The sequence below is a fragment of the Myotis lucifugus genome, unplaced genomic scaffold (genome assembly GCF_000147115.1).
Source record: "Myotis lucifugus unplaced genomic scaffold, Myoluc2.0 scaffold_11, whole genome shotgun sequence".
Classification (NCBI taxonomy): Eukaryota; Metazoa; Chordata; class Mammalia; order Chiroptera; family Vespertilionidae; genus Myotis; species Myotis lucifugus.
Genome location: NW_005871059.1, coordinates 8,334,216 through 8,358,660, shown reverse-complemented (window position 1 = coordinate 8,358,660; position 24,445 = coordinate 8,334,216). Strand labels below are relative to the sequence as shown.

General features: G+C 36.3%; 1 protein-coding gene across 1 annotated transcript in view; it reads left to right on the top strand.

The window, feature by feature from the left end:
- The first annotated feature begins 255 nt into the window (after nt 1–255).
- The window catches only part of ADGRG6 (adhesion G protein-coupled receptor G6), a 132,750-nt gene continuing 108,560 nt past the window's right edge, over nt 256–24,445 (top strand). Inside the window, 2 exon segments of the mRNA XM_006084498.3 lie at nt 256–335; nt 7,819–7,919. Coding sequence (XP_006084560.1) covers nt 334–335; nt 7,819–7,919 — 103 coding nt within the window. The 5' untranslated portion in view covers nt 256–333.

Below are 24,445 nucleotides of genomic sequence, written 5' to 3'. Positions count from 1 at the left end.
CGCTGCCTCCACCTCCGCCGCGAACTTTCCTTCAACTTCTCTGCAAAGAGGAACCTGCCGCTCCGCCGCCCCCTGGACGCCGCTAGCCGCCCTTGGACGCCGCGAGCCGCACTTGAACTCGGCGGCGCTGCCTCCCACCTGGCGCCGCCCGGAGCGCGGCGAGGAGGCTGCGGGGCGCCCCCTGGTCCCCCCAGAAAGAGCGTGAACCAGGGTCCGCCCGCCGCGCTGCGCCCCGGCGCCTGGGGTCTCCTTTGGGGAGCGGGGAGCAGAGCCGGGGGAAGACCCGGAGGATGACTGCGCGGCCCGTGGCGACACCAGCGCAGTAATGCCAACATGTAAGTCTCCCCGTGGTCTCAGATTCCGTCACACCTTTACCTGTGCGCCCCCCTCCCCCGCCCCCCTCCCCCAAGTGATTTGGTGAGGACTTCCACTGTATGGACCAAATAAACCGGTTTGTCTTCAGTGTGCCCCCAGGCCCTGAGGCATGAGCTGTGACATGTGTGAGTGTGTGTGTGTGTGTGTGTGTGTGTGTGTGGCTTGCTTTTTTTCCAGGGAGAGGTAAACCTCATATTTGGGCGGCGTAAAGCATAATAAAAAAGGGCAGGGCTTCAAGAATGGGGAAAGCGTGTTTTCGATTCAAATTGAACAAGGAGTAACAGGCCGGGCGCCTGCGTCCAGGGGCCTTGCTCTGCCAAGAAGGCGCTCTCCTGGATCAACACCTGGGGCTTGGAAGGTACCGGTATGCTGAGAAAATGTTGACTTTACACATTGTCACCCTGGACTGGAGGAGTTATTCTTGGATCTTTGGGTTATTCAAATGGTTTTTAAAAAGCGGGCAGAAAAGGTTCTGGGTTGTACTTGGTAGATTTAAAAAGTCATTAAGGAATATGCCATTTATGTGATGGGCTCTGCGGAGGGACTTGTATAGAATTAGAAGTGTGGGGGAGGGTATAGGGCAAAGAGAAGGTTATAATAATAGGTTTTGTTTCTATGGAATTATCATCTAAGTGGTGAGGTGCCTCAGAGCAACCCTGCAGAAGGGCCACCGCGCACCGCCTGGCCTTCCAGAGAGGAAAAAAAAAAAGGAAGGTTGTTCTCAAAAGAGCCAGGCTTATTTTTGTGGCCAACTCAGAAGTTACTTTTTCTTGTAATATGTAATTTTACCCCTGGTGTTTTATTTAACCTCGGGCAGACACCCTGATAGACTTTTTCTCCCTCCCACTGACTAAGATACAGGAGTTTCTAGAAATTGATAGTCACCCTACCTCCCCCAACTACTGGATCCTTGTTTATTTCCATTTAAATTCCCTCTTTCATTTACTACCTGCAAAAAGACATACCCGCTCAGGCCCTGTCTTTCCCTTCCTTGCACCTTCACCTCCCAGTCTCCCTAGTACACATTTTTAAAATAGGAGGAAGAGCAATGACCGCAAGCCTAGTAGTCTGTAGCTCTGTTCCTGGTAGTGGCCGGTACAGTTAGAAGGGAACTACTTATTTTTATTAAAATTGCATGTGAAGTCATTCTTCACCTGTGAGCTTTAAAGTTTCATTTATGCCAGTGGAATCGTTAAGGTATAGACTGAATTTATTTTGGGATACAGCCAACAGTCTCATAGAAGAGTTGTTCTCATACAAAGGTGACGCATTTTTAATGAATGTGAGTTTGTTCTAAACCTCAGTTTTTCCTGAAAGTATACTAGGTTTTTAAACAGCAGATATTTGTCTAGCTTACTTTCAGCTCTCCTAGGTTATGTACATCTTATGGGGGGCGGGGGGGGGGGGGAAGCATGTTATACGTAAAAATAAAATATGAGTACCCAATTTTTGAAATAAAAAGATGTGAAAATGGTCACAGGTAATGGGACAAATGTCCTGATTATGAAATGAAGTTATGTAGTCCATTTGAATTTGCACATGATTAAAAAATCTTATGTCATTATAGAGTGAAAGCATGAATATTTAATCACGTAAAATATAGAATTTAGTACGTTGATTGAGTTCTTTATTGAGCTGTTTTGGCTGGAAGTTTTTCTATTTCTTGACAGATAACTGTTTCTTTTTTTCCATTTTGCTGTTTATAATTCACATGGAATGGTTTAAGATGCTCCGATTCTTTTTAGATATTAGTATGTTAGAACATATAGAAATAACACCAACCTTTCCAATGTAAATATTTCTACTGTCTTCTTGAAAAAAAGTTAAAATGAGAAACAAACTATGTTACCTTTTAAATTTTAATAGATTCAAGTATACAAGCTAATTATATTTTCTGCCTACTACTTATGGAGAAAGAATATTTATATATCATTACACTCAAGTTCTGAAATTGTGGACTTTTATAAATATATTTTGGAGTTGTAGGGACTGCATGTTTTTCATGCCCTAGGGAATTTAGTAGGTTTAACAAGACTTGCATTAATTGGTCTCAAGCTGCATGAAGCTACTGTTCCATTTATGGCTTATATAAATTACATGACATTGTGCTTTTCCAAAGTGAATGGTGAATGAGGCTATTGTCTCTTGGCTTATGGGAAATATTAGAAGCTTGTAGTTTTACTGCCTAACTGGACACGTCACTCTGATTTCTGGAAATAATGATTTGAAAGAGAATCAGTTTATATATTAAAAATAAACTTACAGATGCTTCCTTAAACCTGACCATTTTTTTAACTGCCCATATCTTCCAGAGTTTATATTTATGATGGGTTGATTAAAAGTTTCTAAATACAATTTAGATTTTAGACTAAATAGAAAAAGACTTTGTTCAATGTGTGTGGCATGCTTGGGCAAAAACTGTATCTTTCCATGTTCATTTCCAATTGGATGACTATTACATTATCTACATTGGACGCATACTGAGGAGATAGCATTTAAGGGACATTTCAGTTGTAACTGAAAATGCCAATAAACCAAGTGTGGCTACCTGAGTATTAGCCTACTTTACTTTATAGGCATTACTCAGGATGGAAGTATTCCGTTTTCTTCAAGTTTACTGTATTTAAAACATTTATAGCAAACATGACAAAGGTTTAACATGGTTAGTTTAGAATCGGTAAAAAAAATTACAAATCAGTAAGAAAACCATTTATATGTAACAGAACATTATACAAATAACTTCAACATGCCAATCCAAATAAAGGAAATTCAAATGAGACACTTCTTCTATCAAACTAGCAATGATTTACTCAATAGCAATGAATGTGTCATAAGATAAACATTGATACACTTCAGTGTAAATGCATAGGTGTGTATTTAACTGTACTTAGAAATAATTTTAAACCTACAGAAAAGTTGCAAGAATAGTACAGAGAACACCTGTATGCTTTTACACAGAATCACTTATTAAAAATATTTACATCATTTATTTTATCACTGTCCTTCCTTTCTTCTTCCCTCCACCCTGTACACACACACACACACACACACACACACACACACACACAATTTTCTTTGCAAAACATCTGAGAGTAAGTTACATACATCAGGGATTTAGGGTGACTTCTTAATTGAAAATTTTGTATTTGTAGATTCACATGCAGCTGTAAGAAATAATACTGATAGATCCTGGGTATGCTTTACCCAGTTTCTCCCAGTGGTAACATTTTGCTCTAGCATAGTGTCACAACTGCATGTACTCGTGTGTGTGTGTGTGTGTGTGTGTGTGTGTGTGTATTTCTCAAGGGTGCCTTTTAATTTCACCTATGATACAAGCCAGTTATGCATGTTACAGCTCAAGTAAGAGTCAAGATTTGTACAGATTTGAAGAATAAACCCTCCCCCCTTTTTGAAGCAGGATGATCCCAACTTAATAAACAATCTTAATAAACATCTCCCTTTTCATTCATTGCTTAGACTCAGGAACATGATCCTTAACCAGAAGAAAAAATACAATTAGAAGCAGACTTGAATAAACCAAATTTCCATTGTTTTCACTCTGGAAGAATTAAGGCATGCTCTATGCTACTCCTCACACCCCTTTATGAAAGGGTTTGCCAGGGAAATTCATTTGGGACATGGAGAATGAAGTTAATTCTAATTATTGCTGATATTAATAGACCTAGTAGCATATCAATTTCTCTACTAATTTCGGTATTTATTCGCTAATTTCTTTTTAAACTGTGATGTTTAAAGGAGCTGGTAAGAGCAAATAGATGAATGATGGTTGGTTTTTTAGATTATTTCAGCAATGAATTTGGATTAAATCATGTCCACAAAGGGTTGTACCCACCTTTAAAACAGTTCGTATGAAAGAGTTAAGTTTTCAAGCTTCCCGAGATAGGACTCAGGCATATTGTATTTTGTAGCCTTTGCAGATAGAAAAGGAGAAGCGAGTTTGCAATCGAGGTAGTTTGGTTTTCAGAATGACAGGTGAGTTGGAAGCCAGGTGACATGGGGGCAGGGAGGTCTTTTGGCTCTGTAACCACTGATTTTTTTTGGGGGGGGGGCAAGTGGTTTATCATTATATAGTTCTTTCACCTGTGAAATGATAGGTTTTATTGTGTAATTTTTAGATTCTTTTCAGATTATAAAGTCTGTGACTCTCTTCTACTGAAAAATATCCTTGCTTTCTTCAATAGAACTTGGAGGTCACAACCCAAGTGACACAGATTGTACTATGTTTTTTTGTAGTTTTTACTTAGAACCCTAGTAACCCTGTTTGGGATTTTCCATTCTTGTGAGAAAATTGTTTAAATCTCAGGGATGTGTCTTTGCTAAATGATCCCCTGAGAAGACACACAGTGTTTTCCTTCCTCTGTTCTATTCTTAATTTATTTGTTTCTGTTCTTTAGTAAACAGTAAAGTGGACGAAAGTTGGCGTGTCATATGGTTTATGTTTGGTTACAAGTACTTGCCCTGTCCTGCGTGCGTTTTCTGTGCAGCATGGTGGAGTCTTCAGAACTGGAATGCATCAAGCCCTGGGTTGTCTGACAGGGCTGCAGGCAGCTTTTGTAAAACAACTTCAGGTTTGGATATGGAATCCATAAATGTCACAACCTTTTATAGTTGAAGAAAGTTGTGTGAGCATGTGAAATAAACAGGATTGAGTGTTGCCAAGCTAATGAATGTAATTCACTGAATCCTGTTCAGAGAGCATTTGAACTGAAAAGGGACCATAAGTCACATGTCGATAGGGAATTGTCACATGGGACTGAGATTAAGAAGCTGGGCCTTCTCCTGGGTATTCTCTTGGGCGTTCCCCCTTCTGTTAATATCTGTAAGGCTGACAAGCCAAGTTTGATTGGTCTGCTCTGGGCTTCAGTTTCCTCCTCTGTGAAATGAGGAGGTTATACTTCATCTTTGGTCCTCTCAGATCAAAACATCTTTGGATATAGAATTGTGCTTTTGTCTTAGCAGCACAGTCATTCATCTTCAGCATGAATGGGAAATACCTCATTCATCCAGCATCAATGGGAAATGGACACATTCATCCAAATGAGTAAATTTTCTATGTGACAGAAGTTTATCATTTACCCTTTTTAAAGTCCTTACTAAGTGCCAAGTCATGCTATCGCTAGTTCTTTTTGGTGGATAATTGGAAGAAAAATAGGCTCAGGGTTTTGCCTCACAAACCACACAGTAAATAGAAGCTCCAAGATGTAACTCTGTGATAGTCCACAGTTCACATCCATTATTATGATGATGACTTACTCTACTAGATTGCTTCTCACAAGCAGTTGCACTGCTCTTAATTTAAAATATTTTGGGTGGATGTATTTGAGAACATACCTTTCATATAAAAAAAATCTTTAGATCTTAACCCTTCCCTAGTTTAGAATTTCCATTAGGGGCTGTATGATGCTGGTAATCCTAGTTTGGTGAATATAAAATCATGGCATGAATATGAGACAGTACTTGAAATTTTTGTATTCAGGGCCCAATGAATCATTTATTTTATTTCTGATCCCAGAAGTAGCCATGAAGTCAGTTCATTGGTGTTGGCTTATGGCATTAATCCTGTTGTCCATTCTTATTTTAAGTCTTTTCTTTTGATTTCACTGTGCAGAATGGTGGAGTCTTGGTTGACGGAATAACCACACTTATATTAGTATGCCTGGTATGATGGTTATAATAATAACTAATACTTATTGACTGCTTACTGAGCATCAGTCACTATCCTTAAAAGACATGGTCTGATTTAATCATCCAACAACTCTATGGATTAAATTCCATTGCTGTTCCTAACTTGCTGATGAAAAATAGATACAAGGTGGTCAGGTAAATTCCCCCAGGGCTACATAATTTATAAGTAACAAAGCCAGGTCCATCTGAGTCTAGGGTATGTTCCTTTTGCTACTTAGATGGTCTCTAACCAAAAAATACAGATTGAAATGCATGCTTGAGACAAGTGCAAGAATCATTTGATGTCTGTTTTTGCTTGAGCATTTATTTCTCTTTCCACTTTTCTGGTATCCTGTTTAGTATTATCTATTTTACTCCAGATGAGCCACCTTCAGGTAAAGAAAGTATCACAGTTGACCTTTGAACAGTATGGGTTGGAACTGCTTGGGTCCACTTATATGCCAGTTTTTTAAAAATAAATATATATATACAATCGGCCCTTCATATCTCTGGTTTCCCATCTGAGGATTCAACCAACTTAGATAGAAAACAGTATTTTTGATCTGAGGTTGGGAATCTGAGGGTGCATAAGGCCGACTGGATGCATTGTTCCACACCAGTTTATATAAGGAACTTGAGCATCTGTGGATTTTGGTATCATCGTTCCAGGGTCCTGGGACGAATCCTCCGAGGATACTAAGAGACAACTGTGGTTAAGATTTTGGGGAGTCATAAGTTATGCACGTATTTTTGACTGCACAGTCAGCAGCACCCCTACCCTCCTGGGTTGTCTAAGGCTCAACTGTACTGTGACCCCTAGGTTTCTTATTAGTTGCCCCTCTTTTGGAAGTAAAATGACTCTCAATTACCACTTACAATCAAAGTAACGAACTCTTTTTGGGGAGTTAAGATCTGGAGATTTCTTATTACTACTCATGTATCCTCCTGCTTTGTGACTCTCTTGTCACTAGCTCATTTAGGGTCCCCTTTGGTGACTGACTTTTATACTTGCTGCTCCTTCACTGACTTGCCTCTTTTGATGGGGTTGAGTCAATGAAAAATAACAAACCACTATTTTGAGTAAATATGGCTGTTCTTGTCTAAATCATTATTAAGTATAACTTTGAGTTTAAAGACAAGACCATTAGATATACAGAGAATTATTTGAGAGTTTTCAAAGCACCACCCCTCCATGTAATGTCATTTACTAGTTTCTGTAATACATTGATAACTAGATAAAGACATTAATTAATCTTGTTGGATGTTAATGATTCAATGCTTTGTTTTAGGGGCAATTTAATTTAATTTTAATTGTCTCCATTTGTGAAGGAGCAGATGTTATACAGTGAAAATATTTTCTTAAAGTCTGAATTTCTGGAAGATTATAGGGGATGTTGATATAATTGTCCTCTTGCCACCTCCATGGTCATGTGATGCTAAACTCTGAATCTGAAATTGCTTTATTTTTTAATATTATTTTTAAATTATATGAATATTTCCCCATGTTCATGCAGAGATCACCTATTATATATTCTCTGAAAAAGAAGGTGCCACCAGATGGCAAGTAAAATAAATGGATTTTTTTTCTTTTGCCTAATTAGCATAAAGAAGGTGATTGGTTCATCACCATTATTTAGAAGCAAGACTGAAAAAGGTTTCTATTTGGTGGTTCCTGCTGGAAACCTATACATTTACTGTTATTGTCCTAATGTTTTATTGAATTCTAAGTGTCCTGATTGTTGCTTTCTTCCATCGCAGGATGTTTCGCTCAGGTGGAATGTGGAGCTGTCCCTGGAAATGGAAGCCAAGTTCCCTTTTGTTCTTATTTGCTTTATCTATTGTCTGTGTTCCTCACTCAGGTGAGTAAGACTTTTTCTTTTTGAAGCCCCCACTTTAATAATTGTCTTCAGTTTCAGAGTACTATCTGTTTAAGTAACCTCAACTTTATTTGTTGTCTTTTTTTTTCCATTTCTATCCTTAAGGCTTTTTTTTTTCCCATTGCCTCGCATTCCTCTCTGAATTTTATGTGGATAGTATCACTTTGATCATTGTTTTATTTTCTAATGAGTATATTTCTTTAATTATCGTTGCATTTCTTTTAGCTTTATTTATTTATCTAGCTTGTGTTGAGTGATGAGATAGCTACATATCTGACATTAAAAATGTACTAGCTGTTCTTCTACTATTGAATAAATATACACTACTTAGTTTTTCTCTTTTTAAGTTTTTATATACTTATTTATAGAAAGTATAGACTTTGCTATTTTTATTTGTCCTGATTTTATTGCCATGTATGAGACAGGGATTTGAAATTAAGTTTTTAGACCATGAAGTTTATTTAGTTGAGTTAAAATGATATTAAAATGTTATTTGCAGTATTTTTGGAATTAAAATATCTAATTTTTCCAATTACCATTTTTTTTCTGAAATTTGAAGCAAGACTCTTTTAGCTGTTGTTGAAAGCTAAATTTTCCATAAACATCTAATTATATAAATGAGCCAGTCAGAACCCAAGGAATGTGAACGATGTTTTTAAAAGTAAACTGCTTCTTCATTATCTGGTTTTGTTACTGAGCAAACTACACGTCTCTTAATTCATTTTATTTTATTCATCTTTTACTGCTTTATTCAGTTTATATTTTTCTTTTGAATAAAACCATTATTCATGAAGTTTATGTACTTATTGCTTGGATTTAACCAAGATTTTATACATTCTATAATTACAATATATCTGTATGTTATTATAAATAATACATTTAATAAATCACATAAGTAGATTATTTGTTAAAATTGCTTACTTATAGATCAAGAAACTCAACTTGCATTGAATATATAACTACTGTTTTATAGTCATCAGGTATTTAAGAGTCTCAGCTGCTTGCTTGGAAAACACCTGGCACTTGTTTAATGGCTTCAAAACAAAACTTATCTTTGAGTGAATTTTTTTGCTTGTTTGTTTCAATTTCATTACAAAGTCATTCTTTCTGTATGTTTATTGCCAGAAAGAGGAAACAAACTTGTAAAGGAATCTGAAAATTACATGTATATTGGACTTTTCTGATGTACATAGTGTTAAACAATTTTTTAATTTCCAAAAGTGATATGCCAAGAACCAATTCCACGATGTAAGATAAATTAAGAAATTAAAATTAGTTGTAGTCTGTTTAGTTTCATTTGTTTTTTTTATTGTTTAAAGTATTATAAATAGTAGTACATATGTCTCTTTTTCCCCCATTGACCACCCACCCCCTGGCACATGCCCTCACCCCCCCACCCCCCGCCAGTGTCTTTGTCCATTGGTTATGCTTATATGCATACATACAAATCCTTTGGTTGATCTCTTACCCCCCATCCCAACCCTCCCCTGCCTTCCCGCTGAAATTTGACAGTCTGTTCAATGCTTCTTTGTCTCTGTATCTATTTTTGTTCATTAGTTTATGATGTTCTTTATATTCCACAAATGAGTGAGGTCATGTGATATTTATCTTTCTCTGACTGGCTTATTTCACTTAGCATAATGCTCTCCAGGTCCATCCATACTGTTGTAAATGGTAAGAATTCCTTCTTTTTTTATAGCAGCATAGTATTCCATTGTGTAGATGTACCACAGTTTACTGATCCACTTATTTGCTGATGAGCACTTAGGCTGTTTCCAAATCTTAGCTATGGTAAATTGTGCTGCTATCAACATAGGGGTGCATATATCCTTTCTGACTGGTGTTTCTGTTTTTTTGGGATCTATTCCTAGAAGTGGTATTACTGGGTCAAATGGCAGTTCCATTTTTAATTTTTTGAGGAAACGCCATACTGTATTCTACAGTGGCTGCACCAGTCTGCATTCCCACCAGCAGTGCAAGAGGGTTCTTTTTTCTCTGCATCCTCACCAGCACTTGTCGTTTGTTGATTTGTTGATAGACATTCTGACAGGTGTGAGATAGTACCTCGTTGTTGTTTTGATTTGCATCTTTCGGATGACTAGTGATTTTGAGCATGTTTTCATATGTCTTATGGCCATCTGTATGTCCTCTTTCGAAAAGTATCTATTTAGATCCTTTCCCCATTTTTTGGATTGTTTATCTTCCTTTTGTTAAGTTGTATGAGTTCCCTGTAAATTTTGGAGATTAAACCCTTATCGGAGATAACACTGGCAAATATGTTCTCCCATGCAGTGGGCTTTCTTGTTGTTTCGTTGATGGTTTCTTTTGCTGTGCAGAAGCTTTTTGTTTTGATGTAGTCCTATTTATTTATTTTCTCCTTAGTTTCCATTGCCCTAGGACAGTGATGGCGAACCTATGACACGTGTGTCAGAGGTGACATGCGAACTCATTTTTTTTGGTTGATTTTTCTTTGTTAAATGGCATTTAAATATATAAAATAAATATCAAAAATATAAGTGTTTGTTTTACTATGGTTGCAAATATCAAAAAATTTCTATATGTGACACGGCGCCAGAGTTAAGTTAGGGTTTTTCAAAATGCTGACACGCTGAGCTCAAAAGGTTCGCCATCACTGCCCTAGGAACTGTATCGGTAAAGATATTGCTACGACAAATGTCTCCTATTTTGCTGCCTATGTATTCGTCTAAGATTTTTATGGTTTCCACTCTTAATATAGCTACAATCAAAATGCGATGGAAGGTTTCAACAGTAAACTAGGAGAAGTGGAGGACCAAATTAGTTTTATTTTTGTTAGGTCATGGCATTTGTAAATTTCCAAGCCCTCTTTAAACTTTATTATTGGGATTTTTATTTTAGATGTCAACTTTTTAATTGATATATGCACATTCATTATTTTAGTCACTGGAATAAATGAAATAAAAAATATTTTAGACTAATTCAAAGGAATCAACTATGCTGAGAGAGGAGGGAGGGAAGGGAAAGCACCAAGGGTACAAAATTTAAAGAGGCATGCATTCTCAGTGTCATAGGAATCAAAGTACTTAAATATGTTTTTAATTTACTGTTTCACACAATAAACCCCCTTTAACAATTTCTTTAAGTAGCCAACACTTTATATGCACCAGGTAATAATACTTTGTGACAGATAGTTAATGTGTTTACTCATAAATCAGTATAGTTAAAAAATTGCATATTAAAGCTTTAGATAGATCTAATTTTCAAAGTCCTATCTTTAAATCAGAGTGTGCCACCACTATATTTTCAAGAACATGCAGTGCTTCACTGTGATGGTATTTCTCTATCTATCCACCCTTTGACTTTTTTTCATTTCTCTGGATGACCCTTAGGCAATTTTATTGAGTCTAGTAGCTTTAAATGGCATCTTGACGTCAGTGTCTGCTAAATCCATATCTTTAACCCTGGCCTCTTCCTGGACCCTGGAGTCACCTCTTGGGTTGCTTAACCTCATGTGCACTTGAATATATAATAGTCTTCAAACTTCACATGTGCAAACAAGATTCCTGATTCCTATCTCTTATTTGCTCCACTCTCAGTCATTACAGTCCAATCTACGATCCTGCCGTCACTATTTTCTAGACCCATTGGCCTGTCTGTTCCTTGACCATGCCTTCTGGACCCTCTTCTTCCTTATCTACACACACTTGGTTCTTTTTTGATACCTAGGTCTTAATTATTATCACCTCAGATAAGCCTTCCTGTTCCTCAATTCAAAGGAGCCCCATTATCACTACCATACTAAGCTTTAGTGAGAGTCTGCAGATTTTGTTTGCCTTCTTGGTTGTTAATGCTTTGTTAATTTGACTTTGACAGCCAGGTTGGAGAGTTGGCAAAACCTTTTTGATGGTTAAGATTGACATGTAGTTCAGATGATTAAAAATTAGAATCCTGTTGCGTAATTTGGATAATATCCATAGTTGAATTCATGTAACAGAATTGCGGCATTAACTCTCCTGGTAGGTAAGTTAAGATTTTTATTTTCACAGGGCATTTACAAAGCAAATAGTATATAAGGTTTGTGTCCTTTGGGGTTTTAAAAAGAATGTGGTGTCTCTTGACAAATGATGAATATAGCTTTTATTTATTTTATTTTTATTTATTTATTTATTTATAATATATTTTATTGATTTTTTACAGAGAGGAAGGGAGAGAGATAGAGAGTTAGAAACATCGATGAGAGAGAAACATCGATCAGCTGCCTCCTGCACATCTCCCACTGGGGATGTGCCCGCAACCCAGGTACATGCCCTTGACCAGAATCGAACCTGAGACCTTTCAGTCCTCAAGCCGACGCTCTATCCACTGAGCCAAACCGGTTTCGGCTGAATATAGCTTTTAATATGAGCTACAATAAGATAACAGCTGAATATTTCAGCTGATCTTGTGAAAGTGCAAATTACAAAACCTGATTTTTTTTACCCCCAGCTTGACAATATTTAAAAGGTTGATAACATATAGTAGTATCAAAGTTGCTGGAAAAGGGCACACACTAACACTGTTGGTTCTGTCTTTTGAGAAAGTAATTGGCAGAATTTTTTAAAAAGTAAGAATGTATACTCTCTTTGACATCACTCCCGCATATAGGCATCTATCCTATAGAAGTAAAAAAAACATAATAAATCTGTAGACAAACATGTGCCAGTATTTTAACTGTAACATTGTAATAGCAAGCTGTTGGTAAATACTCTAATTGTTCGTCAACAAGGAAATGGTTATATAATTTGTTTTACATTAATAGCGTGACATACTGTGCAGTCATTCAAAACAGTGTGGTCAAATTGTGTATATTGGCTTGGAAAAATGTTTATGATAATGTTAAAAAGCAAATTGCAGAACAACATGAGATTATCCCAGATTTGTAATAGGTTGTATTACAAAACTGGGGTATGTTATGCAAATGTATGTGTGAATAAGACTGTGTAAACATATTAATAAAACATGGAATGATACACAGTAGGCTTTAAAGTGGGTTATCTCATGGGTTAAAATAAAATCTCAGGGGCATAAGATGGGTTATCTCAAGGTTGGAGTGAGAAAGAGGAAGGCAATGGAACTTTATACAACTGAGTTATTTGCCTATTACTTTAATACTTTGGAAAACCCAAAAAAATTTATCCAATTCTTTGGTTTAAAAAAAAGAAGCTACATTAAAAAGAATGGCCAGAGAGACTGTGAGAGTGTATGAATATTATACTTTTCTGTTAGTCACCGAACTGTTACTCTGGCTCTTTCTTCATTTGATAAGAATGTCTGAAAGGTGTTTCAAATAATAACTTCTTTTTATGTAGCATGACACTCCATGACTCTGAAGATGAATGATGATATCTCAAGCAGACAGAGGTTATGACTTCAAGTAGAGTGGGAAACAACCAGTCAAGAGCCAACGAATTCCTAGGCAACCAGGGGCCTGTTTCCACACAGATAACCTTAGTCATGAGCACTTCGGGGAGGACCCTCCCTCCTCTCCTGAAGAGTGATGATATCAGCAGATTATTTCAAAGCTCAGTGTTGTTCTGATGTTTATGATACATAACTAAAAGGGGAAACATTTCTGAAAGTACAGTGTGACTTGAACTTTGAGCTTTCTAGCCCAGAGCACAGCACAGTTCTGGAAGGTGAGTGATTGGGCAAAAGGAACCTTGTGTCTCTTTTTGTTTGTGTCTTCACTTTTCTCTTGTAGAATGAGCAGTTATTCTGTAGTGTCGATTACATTACAATTGGTATTTAAGTGTTAGACCTAATTTTGTACATATGTTTATATTTGACTGAAAGGCTTTCAAATGCATACATAGAAAAATTATCCTTTTGTAAATCTGCAAGTTTTTTAGCCATTTTAGCCTTAATGTGTGCTCAAAATTACTAATCAAATATATCTGAAAGGTTAAAATAAGATATAATTATACAGACTATTCTTATCAAGTGAAAAAAGAGTGAGAATAATGATTGGCTATCAGAAAATTATAATAGTTAATCATTTTTTGGGTCCAAGTGCTCCAAATTATCCTGTCTGAAGCTTTCAGCTGACGGCTGTTGTCCCATTCTGCATGTCAGATTAGATGAGCCAACATGATTGAATAAAGAAGTCCTAGAGAGCTGTGTACACAAGTTTCTTTGGGGAATCTTCCCTGATAATTTTATTCATATACCTTTGAGATGACCTGAATTTGATGTAGGTAAAAACGAGATCTTACACTAGGGTCATCAACTCCATGACATAAAAGTGGATTAGGGATGACAACACCACAGTGACAATTTCAAATGACTAAGCAGTATGATGGCGTTATGGGTGAAGCTGATACACAGGAGGGGTTGGGAAGAGAGGGTGTCAGCCAAGAGTCCTGCTTTTCACCGGTCAGGGCACACTTATCTCCAGCGTGATTGTCAAGCTGTAGAGAGTTCCTAACAGCTGATCTGGGCAGGTGGATCTGCATGGTGATACAGGCCTCGAGCAATCTGAGGAATGTTTCAGGGCTTCTCAGTCGACACTGTGTCACGTGAAGCCACTGGGGGTGGGTGGACTGCAGCTGTGGACGCATGTCCTTTGTGTCAGCCACACCTTGTTGCTTTTGCGTAAAAATCTTGTTTTTTCAGAGTAAATACTGCCGAATAAAAAAATTAGAGAAACAGCATATTTACTTTGGAGTAGCGAAGTCAGTAGGAATAAGCTATAGATGTTTGAACAGTGGTCGTTTGGAAGTAACAGACTTATTCTAAGTACCTCAGAGAGCAGAGAGAGGGCGATTGAGTCAGTGCTTCAAGTTCCAAATGACTCTCTGAGTAATTGGTTGCCCCAAAATAAAACCAGCTGTCCTTCAAATTCCTCCTCATCGCTGGAATCAGGACATGAAAAAGGAATCTTAATAATGAAGAGGAATTGGTACTTAAATCCTTGAAGGCTTTCTCAGCCTACAGTTAAATCAGAGAGTGAGTGTGTATGTTATATAGTCTGTTTTGTATATACACAGAATGCCATAGTGTGTATATTTTACCTCAAAAGTTTTACCTTAAAAGTTTCTTCTTTGTGCATTTCCTTTCACTTTAGCAGGTAACTTTTATACTGAATTAGAGATTGGGCAGGTAACTTTCTTAGAAAAGATAAAACTGAGGATTCTAGACTGTGGAAGGTACAACATTTTCTGCCAATTCCAAATAATTCTTTAAGAAATTTTCCTTTTCTTTTCAGCAAGTAGAATATGTGCTCTTTCGCACCATTCTTACTAAGATTGCAAAAGCATAGTATTCAGTAAGTAAAGAATGTGGGAAAGAACCCCCCAAAGAAGGAAAAGCTAATTTATTTCAGTTTTAATGAATAAGTATATTTTACAGGGTGGGGCAGCAGGGAGGAAAGTACGGAGGTTAGGTGAGAAAATATATTAATCCCACAATGAGCATTGAAGCCACAATATTAAAACCTTCCTTTTTCCTCTACTAAACTAAGACGATTACACACCTGAAAAGAATATAAGGTCATTTGTCAACATATGGATGGTGGCTATCATCAGTTCAGATTAACCTTTTTATCCATTTTCTGAAAACAAAAAAAAATTTTAGAAAAGAAATAAAGTAGTCCAACAGGGACTACGTTGCCACGATATTTTTATGGTAAAAACTAATTATCTTGATTTTTAAAAAGTCATAAATATTTATAGCCAAGTAATACTTTTAGATAAGCTTCTTTTTCATAAAAATAGTTTGAATTATGATACATTGTATGTCAAAATATCTTGGGGTACAGACCTGGCTGGTGTGGCTGAGTTGGTTGCGCATCATCCCATGCACTGAAGGGTTGCAGGCTCCATCCTTGGCAGCGTGCAGGAGGCAGCTGATCGAATGTTCTGCTCTCACCGAGATAGTTCTCACTCTCTCCCCTTCTCCTTTCTTCTCTCTCTAAATACCAATTAAAAAACTTAAAAAAATATTGGGGTACAGCCATTTCTAAACCGCTTCATCCTAAACTTGTGGTTTAGAAATGATACACTTTTTAAAAAATTACAAAATTTTCTTTAATAAATCAACTGTTATGAGTCAGAAAAGAGGCCTCCTACTAATATATTCTGCTCTAAGCTTGGTGTTGCTAGTTTAGATAAAGAAAGTGTTTGCACTAGAGCCAAGGGAATGGATTGTGCCAACGGACTTAAAATTCAGATTTTTTTCTCTTTATTTTAAAAATTACACTAATTACTATTATTGATCTGGGCAAAGCTACAAGAATGAGCTAATGCTCACAATTTTTGCAAATCCCCAAACATAAGGATCTTTTTAGAAGGTTCTTTACCTGGTCAAAGATTTCAAGAATATTGTTAAAGTAAAATGAAAAAAAAGAACATACTCTGAATGAGAATATTAATCACTGCTTTTAAACACATGCACAGTTCCTTCCTTTACTTATTTTTTCCTTAAATATATGCACAGAAATATGGCATTGAAGCAGTTGATACTGGCTCCTAATGAGTACATGTAACAGTTTTGATGGACCTTTGGCTTTGTTGAACATAATTTTAAAGCAGAGGGTGAGAGTTTCCCACTTATAGTGATTTCAGTGGCTTCAGTAGCAGTACTGTAGGGGCAAAAAGCTGGATTTTTGGATATTTTTTGCCTCCATGTTGGCTTTTTTAAGAGAGAATGAGCTCCAAGTATACCCACAAAGGCGTGGTGGAATGTGTTGGCCACCCCTTCCTGAACCCTCTTATGCAGACTGTGTACACCAATTGTGTCCTGGCTGGCTCATCAGAGGTCAATATTACCCTTGTACTTAGACTGTGAATCACATCTCTCTTTAGAATTGTAACCTGAAAATCTGTTATTTGTAGGAAGTTCATGAGCACAAATACTGTTGCAATACTGATGAGGTACAAATATTTCAATAAGCAATAGGTTTGTGGTTCTTCTCTCAGAGCCTTTGCTATCTTGACATAGGATTTATTCCTTCCTGTTCATCAAGCCCCGAGACTTTCCTTGGTGTTTGGTTAGGGCTCTCATTATTTCTCATCATCCAACTTGCTTACGTGACACACACACTCACACTTTACAGAGGTCTGCTTCTTTTAGTAATCATCTATATATATAAAAGCCTAAGTGACCATTCGACCAGTAGCTATGGCACGCACTGACCACCAGGGGGCAGATGCTCAATGCACAGGCATGGAAACATGGAACAGACTGATGAATGTCAGAGGGAAGGGGGAGGGGGAGGGCGGGAAGAGATTAAACAAAGATCTTATATGCATACGAGAGGCCCGGTGCACGGATTCATGCACCAGTGGGTTCCTTTGGCCTGGCCTGCGGGGATTGGGCTGAAACTAGCTCTCCAACATCCCCTGAGGGGTCCCAGATTGCAAGAGGGCACAGGCCAGGCTGAGGGACCCCATCAGTGCACGAATCTGTGCACTGGGCCTCTAGTTTCAGAATAAAGCTATCTCTAAATGTGCATCCATTTTTTTTTAAAAATTCAGATATAATTGACATATAACATTAAAGTATGCAACCACATTTTATATTCAAATTGGTGCCTGTTTACAAACACGATGCTATCTAGGATTGTGCTGACACAGAAGAGGTTTTCAGTAAATGATCAGTGTCTGAATCAAATTGCTTTCCCAGCTTTCCTTCTGTGACTTTGGGCTTTCTTTAGCAGGATAAGTCCAGCAGATCTGAGGGTGAGGTATTCTTAATCAAAGCCCCCCCCCATTATTAAAGCAAGTTAAACATTTGTGAGAGCATTATAGTACCTAAAGGAGTTACATGGAGATCAACAGTTAGTATTATTACTCTTACTCTTAGACACATTTAAAAGCTAAGGCTACGTCATTAATATCATAATAATATTTGAGCATTATGTGTGTGTATCAGGTTTTTTTACATGTATATCAGCCTCTTTTCAAAGTCCTCCCTATGCAGAGCGAAGTCATGGATCTTAGTGTCCAGGAGACCAACGTGAGACAAATAGGAAGCATTGTGATACATGGTCACATAGAATTGCAAAGTTTATCAAAGGGTAATAAGAGCTCTCAGAAAAGTTTTCATGGAGGAAGTAATGTCTAAACTGGTTTTTAATGTTTTCAAAACCAATGAGTCAATCCTTCTATCTTTGTGAAAGACCAGCTATTTGAGAGGACACTTCATAAAATTTTACAATAACTATTTGTGCCAAAAGAAGAAAGTGGTCACTCTAAATGAGTAAATAACCAGAATAGTATATTTATTTTTACTCCATTCCAAGGGCTGAGCTTCTCATGGAAACACAGTTTTTCTAAGTGCCAAACTAATCTCACCACGATTAAAATGTACAGTTAAAAAAATAAGTATTTTGTTGAAAATATAAGACGTGATTACCTTGTGAATTTTTTTCAGCTATTCCCCCTTTTTCCCTTGGGAGAGCTTCTCCACATTTATCCCCATTATCACCAGTATCTTAAACTTTTTGTCTTGGTTTATACCTTCTCCAGCTAAGTCTACAAACATATTCAGAACAAACAGAAATTTCTTTTCAAAACCAAAAATTTCCACCCCCCATCAATTGCTTTTCATCTTCTAGGAAAAAGTTTACTTGTCTTTCCCTTCATTTCTGAATGTCTTAAAAAATGGATTATTCTATTTGGGGGATGCATTAGGTATATCAACTTTGTGTGTGTGTGTGTGTGTGTGTGTACGATTATATTATGATTTTCTAAAGATCTCTTGAGTAGTTTGTGCTTCTCCAAAGGTTTTTATTTTAAAAAATTAATAGACGGAACATATTTGCTTCAATATTTGTTATTAAGGGGACAAGAAAACATGTTCTTCATAGACAGTTTTAGGATAAAATTGGGTCACAAAATAAGATGACTAATGATTTAGAATTTAGTCTGTTTACTTTTTAAAGTCCACTTTTAGACTATCCCTTTTTGCAGCAAGGTTTTCATATTCTTCAAAATGACTTTTTGGCTGTCTCTGACTTCTTAGCAGCTTCTATTACTTCTTTGCTTTTTATTTCTCATTTAAATCAGATTTGCATCCTGGTTTGCCCGGTGGGATCTGTTTCCCATTCTTATTTCTTTCCTGTGGAAGACTTTTCAATATTCTTATCATATCTTAAAAACTTCAATATGATAGTTGTTAGGATATTTAAATCAAAATGGTTGGTTGAAGCGAAACTGAAAGATTTATCTTTATTGTCTGTTCACTGTGTGTGCCAGGCTTTACTGTATTTTATATCTGTTATAATTATGTTTGAAATCGCCTTGCACTGGGGATTTTTGGCAGATTCACGTTTAAAACTCCCATTTGTGGGAAGCAGAGATATATAAGATAAAAATTTAGTGTTGTAAGCGCAAATTATCATTGTTTGGGTCAGAACATACAGTTTAACAGGCTTTGTTAAAATAGATGTCTTTTAGCTCTTAGGGCAGAATATATATACAAAATCAATTTTGTTATTCATATGGTTAGATTTGAAATCTAATAAAATTAATCATGTGGAATTTTGTTTCCCCTATTATGAAAGAACTTTCTATTTTTTTCAAAAGTAAGACCATAGTTACTTCAAAGTATTCTAAATTTTAGTAACCCTTGTTAAAAATGAAATCAGAAAATATGTTATGGCATATTTCAGATTAAAAATACAAATGAATCCCGTATTCTTTGAGAGGAAATTGTGGCGTTTGAAAGATATTTAAAATAATTAAAATCTATGTTGGATTTTATTTAAACTTGAACTGCACATACCAGGGCATCAAGGAATTTTTTGATGCATCTGAACTAATGATGAAAAAGTTGGTTCGATATCAATGCCGCTGCTAACTTGACTCTGAGTAACTTGATCCATCAGTAACGTGAATTAAATGCTGACTCCGAAACAAAATTTCGCAAAGATATTCTTTTACAGTCAGAAATACCTACTCAGTGGGTCCTGGGGCTTTGTTCCTTGTGGGCTCCAGTAGGAGGGGACAGTTAATACACCTGGTTTGAACCATCTGCAGGATCTTTTAGGTTCTATTTCTGGCAAAGTCAGGCAGAGAGTATGGTTAGAAGTGGTCAGACTGGAGAGATGATTTCTGTTTTTCTGACTGCATATCCCCAATGTCATTTGATCAAACATTAACTTCAGTTCTCATTTATTCAGATGAATGTGGCACGGCTCGAAATTCTTCATAAGTTGAGAAAGGATCCTATGAATTTGGTTTGTTATGCTGAATTCTCTTTCTGTAATTTTAACATACACTGAGTGGCCAGGTTATTATGACCACCTGACGTTTGTAGGCAAATTAGCTATAATTTCGCCCTGAAGTTGCTAGAGGGCCAGACCATTATAAATAGGGAAGCAGGTTGTTTACCACGACAGAAGTGATTTTTTTCTAAAGATATGGGTAAACAACGTGATTTAACAGCCTTTGAATGTGGGATATATATATATATTATATTAGGGTAGTAGGTTTTCAAAAGCTAATAAATTTTATAATATCTATCAAGCTTTTTAAAGTTCTTTGGCCAGGAGGAGCCTGTGGGTAGCAGCACAAAGGAATTTCATTGCAGAAATGGTTACAATATGTAAATATTAAAGACAACCTAAATCTCCAACAGCAGGGGATTTGATAAATTATGGTATATTTACATAATGAAATGGTACATGTCTTCCGAACTTTATTTTTTTCAAATGTTTAGTGAAATGGGATAAAGATTAAAATGTAATTGAAATGAGCAGGACATCACACTATGAGCAGTATGGTTTTTTTAAACATTTGAGTTTAAAAAACACACAACAGAATAGAAAGAAATACAGTGAGATAGCAATCTCTGTGTTCATAAGATTCAGATATCCTGCTTTTTTAGCATATCTTTTTTCCCAACAATAAGTACTCATTGATTTCACAGTAATGTAAGATTAATGCATACTCATTTTTTGCAGTTTTATATAAGGATATGATTATAATACTCCTTGGTTACATACTATATATGTGTGTATATGTGCAAATATAATATAAACATACAATGCACATTGGTTATATATGTTTATAAAATCCCTAATCTTAATTCTAGTAGTTAAGGTTTTTGCCTAAGAAAACTGGTTTCAATAGTGGTAATCTCACCCTGAAAACAGGAAATTACCACTTCATCTCTGTTAGGTTGCCTAGAATTAAAAAGGCTGAAAAATACTAGATTTGGTGAAGATGTGAACAACTGGAACTTTCAGACATTGCTGGAGCAAGTGAAAAATTATACAACCACCTTGGAAAATAGTTCAGTAGTTTCTTAAAAGTAGATGTTTCTTAAAAGTTTATGATTTAATAATTATATCAGTGGTTATTTATTAGAAGGAAATGAAAACAATTGTCCACAAAAAGACTTCTATAAAAATTCCATAATATTATTCACAATAGCCCCAAACTTGCAAAAATCCAAATGTTTGTCAGGCGACAACTGGATAAACAGACTTCAGTATACTGATAAAATAGAACACTACTCTGCAACAACAAAAGGAATGAACTTCTGATACATGCAGCAGTGTGAATGGTGATCTCTCTAACATGTAGAGCAAAGAAAAGAGATAGAGTACATAGTCTATGATTTTATTCAGATGGAATTCTAGAATAGGCAAAACTAAGCTATATTGATAGGGATCAGAATAGTTGTCACCTCCAGGGAGCAACTGAATGGAAGGAGGCACAGTAAGATACACTGGGTTGATGGAAATGTTCCAAAATTTGGTTGGGATATAGTTACATGGGAGTATACATCCATCAAAACCCATTGAACAGCACACTTAAAATATGTACATTTTATTGTATGCCAATTATACCTCCAAAAAATCTGCTAATTGGAAAAGTACTGTTATTAGTTCTAGAATACAGTAAATAGAATTGCAGCGTCCCCAGAGCAATCAGGACTTTACTAGCTATATCAAGTATTAAATAAGAGCTTCTAAAACACACCTTCTTTGTTGTATTTTCCAGGTTTTGCTTTTGTTTTGGCCAGCAGGAAAAGAATATTTTGTTTTGCTTTATATGGTTTAGTTATGCTTATGGAAATATTTTCAGTACTTAAGAATATTCTTTTATGTGTGGGGGAGAGGGGTGTAGAAGAGATTTCTGCAAATGATATGTTTCTCCGAGCTCAATTGTAAGCTTCCATTTCACCCTTCTTTAGCCTCTACACACATTCAAAAGTTCAAGTTATTAAACCTTTGCCTGGCAGCTTTGTTTCCCTGAGAGCTCATTTCCTCCATTTAATAAAAATGCATGCAATGATCATTGTATCATTTTTTCCTATTAGTCGTATTTTTCATACATATATTGGATTTTGCTTTTTAATTATGATCTTACTGGAGACTTATTGGTATTGTTGGCTTGTTACCATTAATAAAAATGAAAGATAAAAAAGGGTGGCCCAGGAAAACTTACTCCATTTGCTGTAAGCATTTTCTGTCTGTTCATTATGTTTTATCTTCACAGAGCTGTTTATCATTTACTATAAAGCGATTTGTGCTCTTTTCACAAACACATGATATCTGTGAAAAACTCCACAAATCTTTTTGCTAAATTTGATGCTCAGCATTATAAAACATGAACCAAAAAGTACATTTCAACCAAACACTTGAAAATTCCGACCTCGAGTAGACTCAGCACCTGGTGAGTGGTTTCTGAGGGGTTATTTGTTCTGCTCTGGTCACGGACTTGAGAGGTTTACTTGGATAAATGGTGGGTTGAAAGCATCCGTCAAGACAGTCTCATTTCTGAAGAAGCACCTGCTCTGACTGCATCCCTGGATAAAGGTCACTGTTTGCCTAACAAGGTTATAATGAGAATGTGGCCATTGATGGGAGCAGAGTAATGGGAGCCATAATCATCAACTGTTAATATTGAGGTCCCAGATGATGCACAAATTACACAAAAACATCTTGTGGAAGTGAGAAGGTATTCTTACTGGATAGATAGTTTGAGGAAGTACTATGTATAATTCAGTAAATTGAATAAAAAATGGTATAAGTTCAGACTTTAATAAATATTACAAAAGGGTGGCATCCAACTTTTACCTTAAAGTCTGATCTCATTTCTGAGTTTTGGACAAGCTGATTTAAGCAGATGTTTTGCTGCAGGACCTATGCTATTAGTTATAATATTATTGGCTCTAGCCATTGAATAGGACAGCATTCTATTTTCCTAAAAATCTTCATATACTATAGAGATACTTTGAAACCAAAAGCCTATCTGATAATGGGATGGGGAACATTTTATGGATGTTCTACCTTGTGAAGCCAGTTACCTGCACAATGGCTTAGAAAGTTCCGTCAGACAGAAATGGGTTCACCTCATGTATTTCTTTTCTCTCAAGGAGTAGGAAATAGTTGCTTCATATATTTTGTCCACTTATATTTTTTTTATGCTGGAAGTGGAATGATACAATAATTGTTACTTTCTCCAGGCTGGAGCCAGGAGACTCTACCATTTTATTTGAACTTTAAGTAGGCTTACATTTATATACCAATCTTTTGACATAGAGTTAAGATCTTTTCTTTGAGGATAGATCTGCTCATTGGAGCTCAGTGTTGTCTCTCTTGCATCAATTATGCCCAGAATGTGTCATCAGTGATTTTTAGTTTTGATTTTTTTTTTTACAGTGGAAGGAGATTGCTTATGAAGTGATATGAACATAGAATCCTATTTTTAGGACTTTTACCACCAATCAGCTATTTTTTCCTTACCTTTATAAAAACTTTCCTAAACATTCAACCAAGGTTTCCTAAGCCCATATATTTTTTTATGTTCATTATTTTGTTGGTTTATGTAATATGCAATCACATTTGCAATGGAATATGAAGTACAACTAGCAAAATATGGTCTGGGAACAAATAATCTAATAAGAACAACTCAACTCGTGGGAGCGGCTGTTCACAGAACTGTTAGTTTAGAATATTGGGCTTATTGTATCATTCAGTATGTTTTAAGGAGAGGGTCATGCGAGTAGGTCAATTGGGGAAAAAATTCAGTGCAGGCTGGTTAGGGGAGCTTCTCATGAACCTCTGTGCAGCAGCCTAAGCTCTTTCTCCTGGCTTCATTGTGTCCTTGGTATCATTATTTTTCTTCCTTTCAGAATAAAAATTCCAAAGGCGTCTTTGACTCTTCCTTAGCAACACTTCTCTGAGATCTAACCCATTGCTAAATCTTGGAGCATCTCGTGCATCTTTCTGTTTTTTGTTTTGTTTTGTTTTGTTTTTTGAATGCTCTTCATTTTAATGCAAACCCTTATTGCTTCTTGCCTCAACCTTTGTAACATGATGCTGTTGCCTCCTGTTTTCTTTGTAATCTAATAAACCACTTCCATGTAAACATTTCTTAAAGTGTCATTTGCTCTGGAACCTTGAAGAGCTTTCAGTTACTGATTTAAGTACTGCCTACATGGATTGACAGTCAAAGTCTTTCCCTGTGTCTCCTCAACCAATATTTTCTAAGCTATATCTAAGTTTTCTTACTTAGAATCTAAAAAATAAACAAATT